Genomic DNA, 11,354 nt, shown 5'->3' with positions numbered 1-11,354 from the left:
TTAGGTGTTTAACCTGAGCTTCCGAGAATCTAACCCTCCAATCTGGACTAGCGAGAACTCTATCTAGCCTCTCTCTGATATGTTGTTGAAGCCCTCTACCATTTGCCCAAGTGTACGCCGGACCCGAATACCCAACGTCTAACAAGTTAGAATCAATAATCATGTTACGGAATTGTTCTGCAGCTTTTCTATTAAAACCTGAACCTCCCCATTTTTCAGCATTTGAAGTTACAGCATTAAAATCACCCATAGCACACCAAGGCTCACAAATTTGTGCACTGAAAGTTCGCATAAAATCCCAGAACTTACCTGTATCATTGACACAAGGAGGTCCGTAAACTAATAATATGCTTCATTTTTGTAATTGACCGATATCACTTATTCTGACATGAATGTGATTTGAAGAAAAAGAGACGATTTCAATGTTTACTACATCGTCCCATAATAACCACAGGCCCCCACTAAAACCAACTGCCGGCACAATAAAGTAATTCTTATAAATTAATTTTTGGATCCACATATCTGAAGATTTCTATGATAACTTAGTTTCAGACAAGAAAACTATAGAAGGTTTAATTGCCCGGAGGAATGAATTCACGGACAGAATAGTCGGAGCATTCCCCATTCCCTGACAATTCCAACTTTGTATAATCATCGAGTTAGCGGCCTTGAAGGGCTGGCCGCCTCTACCCGAATATTCACTAAGTGATCACCATCATATTTACCTTTCTTGCTAACTTCTTCATCCGACTCTTCGTCCACCAAATTGAGAGACCTGCCACGCTTATTATTTTTTGTAATGACCCTTGAGCTCGTAGTAATTCGCCTTTCCCTTGCACTTCTTTTTCAGTAGCCTTGTTTTTGTTTTTTGGCAACTCCCACGACTTGCTCCTTTCTTTTCAATGGAGCATTATTTACCTTCATCTGTACTAGATCAACACATAACGAGTTGGTTTGGGTCTTCCTCACTCCTTGATCATGCGGTATATTTACATCAAAAAGGACTTCATTATCCTCCAAACAAGTTTCTGGCAACACCAAGGACTTTGTTTGGGTCTTGGACGTGGCACCTTCCCACCTAACCTCCTCAAAATTGCATGTATTCACTACCTCCATGTAATTAATGGGTTCCACAACTTCAGCCAATTTAGAATTGATGGATCCCCCTTCCTCAATTAATTGCCCCACATCCACATCCATATTAGCAGTTACTGGTTTCCCATTAACTTTGGCAACTCCATCTTGATTTGATTTGGAGAAGATTTTAGCAACTTCCTTGATTTTGGTATTTTGTACATTATTCTTTCCCACAACCGTTTCACAAGTGACGACATTCAATTGCCTTGATCGCTGCCCGCCCTCTATGGAATGAGAATTATTATGGGAAGCGTTTGTTGCTAAGTTAGGTAAGTTGCTTGTATTGCTCGATTTTGTGACCTGATTATTGAACTTCCTCGGATCCTCGTCGGATCTCCGTTCTCTATTCCGGCCAACCTGTTCGCCGCCGGTCTCTCTGACCGAGCATGAATTTTCATATTGCTTCTGAATTCTGCTTTCATGGAGTCATTGAATCTTGGAGATAATAACTTTTTTGCTTTCTCTTGGGTATCTAAAGGCCATTTATCAGATATCTTCTCACGAATTGCAGCTCGCGTTCCACAATCTGCCATGAGATGGCCGATCTTTCCGCAAAAATAACAACACTTCACCAGTTTTTCATATTTGATTTGAAGAGTGGTTAGTCGTTTGTCAGATAACTCAATAGAAATTTCAGTCTTCAAAGATTTTCCCCGTACTCGAGCATATTTTCCCCATTTCTTTTTCTCCCCATCTTGGAAGGGTTTAGCCTCACCAATTAAATCACCAATCTTGTTTACTGCTTCTTTAGTTAAGTACTCTATAGGTAATCCATGAATTTGGATATAGAACTCGGCTCTATCAAAACTATACCCCGATTGGATTTTGTTCCTCTCACATCGTTCCCAGATCAAAAGATCATCATTAATGTACCACGGAGACCCGGCTTCTACCTTCTCTCGATCCGACGTTAGTTCGAATGTCACCAAATATGAGTTTCCATGAAATTCTTTCAGCCAAAGCTTTCCTATCGGTTTCCATGTACCCAACAAGATTTCCTTCAACACATACAGACTCATCGTTTTACCAGAGATAAGTTTAATGGCCAGACTCTTTCTAGCTTCATCTTCAGATTCGGTATCCTTGTCCGAGAGTTTCAATATACTATTGTCTTCTTTCCCCATTAGAGCACCCATTAATGAAACCATAGATTCGTAATCATCTTCTGTAGATTCCATAGTATTTTTGTGCCGATCTTCCGTTTCCAAGTAATGGATTCCGGCGAGAAGATCTTCTTCTCAAAAATCGCCTCCTATAGAGACAGAGAGGAATTAAACCAATTACTTGTATATACAAACATCCTTTCGTAATGTTGTACCACTCAATGTACATGTACAAATTGTTTCGTAAGACAATCAAAGCAAGAAATTGCCAACCTATCCCAAATGTACCTCTTCTTTTGTATGAAGTTGAAGATCGACCTTACTTATTTTTAACCAAGTGTAGTTCGTCTCCTAAATCAAAACAAATCAATTAAAAATGCAATCGATTCCATAGTTGAATTGATTTCATTTCATTACCACTAACAAGACTTGAAACGATCATACTCAGAATTGAAACAAGTGAAAAACAACTCAAGAATTACTAAATAACCCCACGTCTTCACCAACAAGTGGAAAACAACTCAACAACCTAGTCTCAAAAAAAAAACCAACGACTAGGTTGGTGAAGACCTGGGGCTATTTAGTAATAACAAAACAAAATTATGTTTGTTTTTCTTAGTTTTATTAGTCATTATCACATCTTCTTTCTCACGTTAGGTTGTTTTCTATCACATATCGTTTTTACTTTTTAGCTTTTCCTAATGATTTATTACTAAATTTAAATTGTATTAAAAAGACAAATTTCGTTATAAAATTTTACTTTTAACATTTTAATCAAAGCTATAAAGTTTAAATGAATAGTTAGTTTGGTGACTATAGATAGGTTGAACAAATTTGAGAGTCCTTGAGTTACAATAGTACATACTTGGGGTGAGTTGGCAGTTGCTACTTGCTAGATAAAATTACGTTTCTACTAGGTTATATTATTCATTAACATGCTTCTCCTTTGCTGTTAATTTTTGTGTAGGACATTGTATTTTTAATTTTTGGTGTCTCGGATAATTTAATTGTAAGAAGTTAAAAATAGATAATTTTTCATCATTATACCAAACAACTTAAATATTTATTATGTTCATCAAAGATAGGAAAAATATGAGTAGGATTTCTCTAATAAATTCTTTTTTACTTTGAAAGATTAACAACGAGATCTCGATAACAGATTACTTTCATTTGTTTAAAGTAGAAATTTACCCTTCCGAATATTTAAGAAGTTAAGAGGAAAGAGAAAACATTGTTCGTTTGAAAGTATATATTTGCTTTCTCTTTATTTAGTGGATGAAAGAACTAAATCTTTCTTCAAATAATAAGATTTCAAATTTCTCTTAAAAGGTAAAACGATAAAAGTCTAAAAGATAATATCTCTTTATCCTTAAAAGGCAAGAAACTATCCAAATCCATATTACATAGTAGTATGGTAAAGAAATAATAGGAAATCTTGGTAGCTTCTATAACAAGGTTATTTGCGGGACACCATGTCTATATATGCCCAACTGAGTTTTTTTATCACCATTAGATGTTCACTCCATCCTTTAATTCTATTTTATTTTTGCTATTTTATCAATTCTTCGCTGAAAGAGTTGTTGGAATAAGAGCTACAAGAAAGAAAGTCATCTACACAAAATCAAGGTTTGATTTTCTTTTTTTCTTTTTTGTGATATAGTTTTATGTTAAATCTTTCTTCCTCTAGCGTCTTAATCTCCTTCACATGATTTTTCTATGAAAAGGTGTTAGAATTGGGTTTGAAGTCAACTTCGATGAAGTAATTTGGGCTCTGAGGGCTCTTAATTTTATTTTATTTTATTGCAATCGATGTTGTGCATCACTTTCTTCATTTTTCTTTAACTATAAACAAAACTATCTGTGAATCAAAAGTTCACAGTATGAGAAATAAAGCTACAAATATGGGAGAATAAAAACAAAAAGTATAATTTTAAAAACACACTCCTAACTATGACCTGCAAGGTTGTATGATCATGTGACAACAAATTGACTTAATCAAGACCTCCACTTTAAAAGCTAAAATATTAACAAGTTTCATTAAGTTTGTCCTAATCCAGTCTATTTTCATCAAAATCCTTATTTATTCTCGAATCGCGTAAAAGAGATGAAGTGTTTGTTTGCTCTGGATTCGATCTTTTTGAGAAGTGGAGTATTACCCCTTTGTGTTGTCATAGGGAGTTGTCTGTTGGCCGGCGTCGAGTACCGTATGACTGTTATAAATTAATTTTTTTGGGATAAGGTGACGTGTATACTACAACCGTCTATACATGTTGTCTTGTAATTGTTTCGAGTATATGCGCATATTATCAGTCAGAATAGGTAAGATATTACCATGCTACGTAACGAGTGAGACGCTTATCTTCTGATGTGAGCTTACTAAGTACTTGATCCTCGTAATCGTGAAAATATTTGATACATGGAGAATTCTGCCTCTTGCAATTATCCCACGTGATGTATGGAAATTCGGATTCGTCGGGATTTTGAGGCGTAGAGATTCTGACCTGTGGACAGGGGGGTGCAAAGAGTCCCCTTTAATGCATGGGTTTTAGCCTCAAAGTGAACTAGGTTAGTCTGACTCAAATATCTAACAAAGAATTTTTCGGGTTGCGCAAATGAATTAGTAGGTCGAGTTGGACCTGAAGCTTCACGTGGTTCAATTTGCAGTCAACTGGCCTAAGACGATATTTGTCCAAGACAAACATCTAATACTCTTGGTATATTTTTGAATAGTAGTAGACAAACAAACACAACATTTCTCCTAAATTAGGGTTATGCCATGCTTGGTTTCTCACACGAAGTACTCTCCTCTTACTGTCTGATATCCGCTTTGGATTTGGATACATTATAGTTGTTGAGGTTTAAAGTAGATCAATGTCGATTGTCATACTATCTAATATTTATTTTAGAGTAAAATTTAGATTTGAATACACACCATATCCGATATCTTCCCCATTATTTACTTAAATGTTTATTGTTCGTAGTACGAATTAGATTTTGGTATAAGTTTCGATACATATTTTCCCTCCTAAAATAAAGATAAAATACAACTAGGATCTTACAGAGGTATGAGTTCTACAATGTCTACATGTAAATTTGATTGTGTTATGAGATCGCCTTGCAATAAAAAAAATAGATCATCAAGTCAATATATAACACATATGTTTTCATTGAGAAATAGTTCCCTTTGATGTTTTTCTTCCATTGTATGTTCATTCTGTGTCATAGTTTTGCATTGTTTTAGAAATTTGTTCCTCTTGTTTTAAATTCACAGTTTTCTTTTTGGAATGTATGCGTTCAGTTTCTTACAAGGAGGAAATGGTCGTCATCAAATTTGAGCTGCAGAGTTTCATTTTATTGTTGCAAAAAATGAGGTCAGAGATCCGATTCCAACATATCTATTTCTCTCAGAGATCAATTTCCAAGGTAAACTATACTCTACTTTTAGTCTTAAATGCATGCATGATAAATATAAGTGACCCCACTTCGTGTTTGCTAGGTTAAAATACATTACACATATGTGCATGCATAAATATATACATGCTCATATATAACACAATATCATCTTAGTTAGTAAATTCAGTTGATATTTTGTTTATTTATTTGCAGCATGATACTCGAGCTTGTGTTCCTGGCACGGTTCAATGGTGTGAAGAGGCTTGAACCTCTTTGATTATGGTTGAGTAACCGAGAGAGATGAACGAGAGAGAGAGAGAAACCGAAAGCTTTGATCAAATAAAGAGTTTACAAATTAACACTTTCAGTTGTATTGATAATTGTTACATGGGTTGTCTATTTATAATAGTACATGGAGTTTGATAGTACATGGAGTTTGATAAATACAAAACTAACTAATGCTTATCTGATAAATATAAGATCTCCTAATATATTGAAATACATCGGATCCACTCGGTCCATGTGGTGTGACCGAGTGGTGGTGGGACCGTGTCCTCTAACACTCCCCCTCAAGTTAGAGCGGGAATGGAAAGAACGCCTAACTTGCCAATGATGTTGTTGAACGGCTCTGCTCCAAGGGGCTTTGTAAAAATGTCCGCCAACTGATTGTCTGTAGAGGTGAAGCGTGTAGCAATAACGTTGTCTTTGATCTTTTCTCGGACGATATGGCAATCAATCTCTATGTGTTTAGTACGCTCGTGGAAGACAGGATTTTCGGCGATGTGAAGAGCTGCCCGATTGTCACAGTAAACTGTCATCGGGTTCTTGTGATCTATACCAAAATCGAGGAGAAGATATTTGAGCCACTGAAGCTCACATGTAAGAATAGCAAGAGCCCGATATTCTGCCTCTGCTGATGACTTAGCAACTGTAGGTTGCTTTTTTGATTTCCAGGATAGTGGGCTAGATCCCAACATTGTGAAATATCCGGTTGTAGATCGACGAGTGGAAGGGCACCCAGCCCAGTCCGAGTCACAGTAACCTGTGATTTCGAGTGAGCTGTTTGCTGAGAGAAAGATTCCCTTATCTAGGGATCCTTTAAGATATCGAAGAATTCGATGTGCTGCTTCTAAGTGAAGTGAACTGGGTGTTTGCATAAACTGACTCAAATTGTTTACTGCAAATGTGATATCCGGTCGTGTGACAGTTAAGTAAAGTAGACGACCGATTAGACGACGATAGATAGATGGGTCAGCTAAAGGTTCACCATCAGTTGGACTGAGGCGAAGTTTCTGCTCCATTGGGAAGTCAGAGGGTCGAGAAGCTGTGAGGCCCGAGTCTTTGAGAATGTCAAGGGCATACTTACGTTGACACAAAAATATTCCTTGTTTCGAACGGGAGACTTCTATGCCGAGAAAATATTGTAGACGGCCTAGGTCCTTGAGAGAAAAGGTGTTATCGAGGAATATTTTCAGTTTAGAAATTGCAATCTCATTGTTACCTGTGATGACAATGTCGTCAACGTAAACCAGGACAAAAATTTGAGTAGACTGTGAGTTGTAAGTGAAGAGGGAGTAATCACTTTTAGATTGAATGAAGCCTTTAGTGAGAAGGACAGATGAGAATTTTGAAAACCATTGTCTAGATGCCTGTTTAAGGCCATATAGCGATTTTTGGAGACGACAGACTTTTGACTCCCCTTCAGATGAAAAACCGGGTGGAAGTTTCATATATACTTCCTCATGAAGATCGCCTTGAAGAAAGGCGTTGTTGACATCAAGTTGATGAAGCGGCCAATTCTTAATGGCTGCAATTGAAAGAAGGACTCTTACAGTAACTAACTTGGCTACCGGAGCGAAGGTATCGGTATAATCCAATCCCTCAATTTGAGTGTAGCCTTTAGCTACTAGACGAGCTTTGTAACGCTCAACAGACCCGTCAGATTTAAATTTCACCTTATAGACCCATTTGCATCCAATAGGACGTTTTCCCGGTGGGAGAGAAGTGATAGACCAAGTGTTATTGGTTTCCAAAGCTAAAATCTCTTGGTTCATTGCCTCCCGCCAGTGGGGGGATTTCATAGCTTGTTTAAAGGATGTGGGTTCGGTTGTTGTGAGAACCGAAGAAAGGAAAGATTGATGAGAGGAAGAAAAAGAGTTAATCGAAAAATATCTCTCAAGAGGGTATGCAACCGGCTTGGTTGTTGAACAGACATAGTCCTTTAAATGGGCCGGAGGTTTTCGGTCTCTAATGGGGCGTCCTTGGACAGGAATGTCAGACGAAGAGGATTCGGATTCTGGGTGTTCTAAAGGCACCCCAACAGAATCTGTGTCCAAGGAGGTTGCTGGAAGCGCGCCCGAGTAATGGTCGGAAGACGAAGTGGGTTCTGTAATTGGATCTTCTGAAGGCACACCAGACGAATTCTCACTTGAACAGTGTGCTGGAGGCGCTCCCGGTATAGGCCTACTAATGGGCTGGGACGCAAGGCTATTATCTGGAGGCACTCCCCCTGTCGGGACTAACAGTGGAGTATCACGATCAGCTGAACCGTGGCTAGTCGATTTTGAATGATGAGAAGACGATGGGTAATCGAAAGTTGGATTATCCGAGATGGAAAGGAATGGTCGTGGGACATCACTTGGTAACGATTGTTCCAAGCTTTTCGTCGCCATTGGAAAACGATCCTCATGAAAAGTCACGTCCCGTGAAGTGAATATACGCCGAGTGGTGAGATCGTAAATACGGTAACCCTTTTGATCTTTAGGATAACCGACGAAGATACCAGCCGAAGCTCGTGGATCCATCTTAGTTTTGACTAGAGGTATTCTAGCAAAGCATAGGCAACCGAAAACACGAAGATGAGAGAGATCCGGAGGAGATCCTAACAATACTTCATGGGGAGATAAGCCACGGAGAATTGGCGTAGGTAATTTGTTAATAAGATAAATAGCAGTCAAAACACACTCTCCCCAAAAAGAGAGTGGAAGGTGAGCTTGTAAACGTAAGGAACGTGCTACTTCGAGGATATGCCGATGCTTACGTTCAACTACACCGTTTTGTTGTGGTGTATACGTACAACTTCGTTGATGAAGGATACCTTTGTCGTTGAACCATTGTTGTAGTTTGTGATTTGTGAATTCCAATCCATTGTCAGAACGAATGGTTTGGATTGTCGTTTGAAAGTGATTGGATACATAATTAAAAAAATTTATAATTAATTGAGGTGCTTCTGATTTAGAACTCATAAGGTATAACCATGTACAACGAGAAAAATCGTCAACTATGGTTAGAAAAAAACGACATCCAGAATTGGAAGGAACGGGAAAAGGTCCCCATATGTCCATATGAACTAATTCAAATAATTTAGAAGAAGTAGAAATACGAGAAGGAAACGGCAAACGACATTGTTTAGATAAAGGGCAAATATCGCACGGTACTTTATTCAAAATAAAATTAAAGTTCATACAAGAAAGTTTGGAATTGAAATACTTAAAACGAGATATAGAAGGGTGACCAAGACGCCAATGCCAAATCTCATAAGAACTACTACTAGGACTCTTTGTAACTAGACTAGAAACGGAAAAAATAGGACGCTCCGTGCGAAGGAAGTAGAGATCTTCGTGAAGGCTACCATGCCCAATCTTCTTCTTCGTTGCTTTGTCCTGAAAAAGACACAAATCAAGATCAAACAAGATTGTACAACTAAGAGATTTTGAGATTTGAGAAATAGAAAGAAGATTAAATTTGAAGGATGGTATGTGAAGGACATCATGTAAATAAAAGGTGTCGGAAAAATATACGGAACCAATGTGAAGTACGCGAACCCGAGTACCATCGGGGAGTCGAACATAATAATCCGGCGGAGCAACCGAATAATTAGAGAAACGTGAGAGGGATGAACATATGTGTTTCGCGGCTCCCGAATCTATAACCCAAGGGATAGGACCGAAAAGTGGAAAGGGCTTACCTGTTAGGTTAATGTGGTGAGTGGTGGTGCCTGTAGACGCCGATTTTGAAGATTGCTTGGACTGGTCCAGTAGGGCTAGAACAGATTGGTACTGTTCAGCTGTAAGTGACGTTGCTGTAGGCACCCCCTGTGGGTTTGAATCTCCAACCGAGGCTGCCATAGGATCCGAACGAGTACGTGGTCGACTTCGTTGATTGTAATGAGGAGGAAAACCGTGGATTTGATAGCATGTTGATATGTGATGACCATGTGTTTTGCAATTCTCACAGAATGGTCTAGGTCGTTTAGGACGAGAACGATCGGATCGATCAAAACGGTTGGAATGGTTCTCGGTTGAACCAATGGCTAGGGCAGCAGCTTCGTTCATTGTTTGCACCGGAGTAAGAAGGTTTTGTTGAACCTCCTCTTGCTTAATGAGTGAGTGGATGCGAAGGAGAGATGGAAGCGGTTCCATGAGTAAAATTTGGCTACGAATAGCCGAAAATCGGTCATGAAGACCTTGAAGGAATTCCATCGCTCTATCTTGATTGGTACGTTCAATCAAGGAGCGTCCATGTCCACAAATACATGTTTCAGTAATCATCAAGGAGTTGAGTTCGTCCTGTAATGCTTTTAGATTAGTGAAGTAGGTTGAAACATCACAACCTTCTTGTTTGAGATTCGAAATCGCTCTCTTAAGTTGAAACACTTTTGGAGCGTTGGTTTGATGAAACCTATCATAAAGGTTCTTCCATACATCCGAAGCATTATCATTGTAAAGGATAGAAGAACGTAAAGATGGGTCAACTGAATTGACAAGCCAACTGGAGACCAAGTCATTACATCGTTCCCAAAGATGTAATTCGTTAGGATCGGTGGGTTTAGAAATCGACCCATTAACGAATCCTAACTTATCTTTAGCTCGTAGAGCTTTGATCATTCCTCGAGACCATGAGGAGTAATTATCGCCTGTGAGGAGAGGCGTGATAACAATGGTGGTAGGAGAATCCGAGTGATGAACATCAAACGGGCCACCAGAGATATGAGTAGAAGTTTGAACTGTTTCAGAAGTTTCAGCGGAAGTCATTGTTCGTAAAAAAAAAAAAAACGGCTCTTATACCATGTGAAGAGGCTTGAACCTCTTTGATTATGGTTGAGTAACCGAGAGAGATGAACGAGAGAGAGAGAGAGAAACCGAAAGCTTTGATCAAATAAAGAGTTTACAAATTAACACTTTCAGTTGTATTGATAATTGTTACATGGGTTGTCTATTTATAATAGTACATGGAGTTTGATAGTACATGGAGTTTGATAAATACAAAACTAACTAATGCTTATCTGATAAATATAAGATCTCCTAATATATTGAAATACATCGGATCCACTCGGTCCATGTGGTGTGACCGAGTGGTGGTGGGACCGTGTCCTCTAACAAATGGTGATCTACTTTTTGAGGCTGATGTGTTTGAGAAGGCTGGGTTGTTTACTTGCTTGCAACCAATGGTACAATTACAGCTTATCAAGAGATCAACATTTTCATTAATCCTAAGTTTACCACAAGAATCATCAAATTTACTTGTACACCCACACACTACCTCAAAATAATCTTTTTCTATCTTCACCTCATACATATCTTTCAACTCATCTTCACTAAAGAGCACTTCTTCATCTTCAACAAAAAAAAAAGAGCACTTCTTCAGTAATAACATTTGTGTGGACTATCTCTCTGATTTTTCTCTTTCTACCCATGATCTGATTAGAAATGGTTGGATGAA

The 11,354-nt window shown here is 38.3% G+C and overlaps 1 protein-coding gene and 1 long non-coding RNA gene across 2 annotated transcripts; one reads left to right on the top strand and one right to left on the bottom strand.

Annotated features, from left to right (window-relative positions):
• Nucleotides 1-3,768: 3,768 nt before the first annotated feature.
• On the top strand, nt 3,769-5,887 carry LOC147563871 (uncharacterized). Its single transcript, XR_015237078.1, has 3 exons — nt 3,769-3,866; nt 5,539-5,663; nt 5,847-5,887. It is a non-coding gene; the product is annotated as an uncharacterized LOC147563871 (long non-coding RNA).
• A 3,139-nt stretch (nt 5,888-9,026) lies between these two features.
• On the bottom strand, nt 9,027-10,826 carry LOC147563870 (uncharacterized). The gene is made up of 2 exons (XM_086665163.1): nt 9,601-10,826; nt 9,027-9,295 (listed from the first exon to the last, which is right to left on the bottom strand). Exons 1-2 carry the CDS (start codon nt 10,664-10,666, stop codon nt 9,261-9,263), a joined length of 1,101 nt encoding a protein of 366 aa, XP_086521289.1. The 5' UTR covers nt 10,667-10,826; the 3' UTR covers nt 9,027-9,260.
• Nucleotides 10,827-11,354: the final 528 nt, after the last annotated feature.

Source organism: Eschscholzia californica, unplaced genomic scaffold, assembly GCF_041429995.1.
Source record: "Eschscholzia californica isolate CP2 unplaced genomic scaffold, dmEscCali1.0.p SCAF_1, whole genome shotgun sequence".
Taxonomy (NCBI): Eukaryota; Viridiplantae; Streptophyta; class Magnoliopsida; order Ranunculales; family Papaveraceae; genus Eschscholzia; species Eschscholzia californica.
Note: the sequence above shows the minus strand (reverse complement) of the source record. Positions and strands in the feature narration are given on the sequence as shown.

Excerpts from the sequence above, each read along its gene's own strand:
- LOC147563870 (XM_086665163.1), bottom strand. The coding sequence starts at position 10,666 with ATGACTTCCGCTGAAACTTCTGAAACAGTTCAAACTTCTACTCATATC. Across the intron at positions 9,296-9,600 it reads TCACCACATTAACCTAACAG|GACAAAGCAACGAAGAAGAA; the intron begins GTAAGCCCTTTC and ends TGTCTTTTTCAG.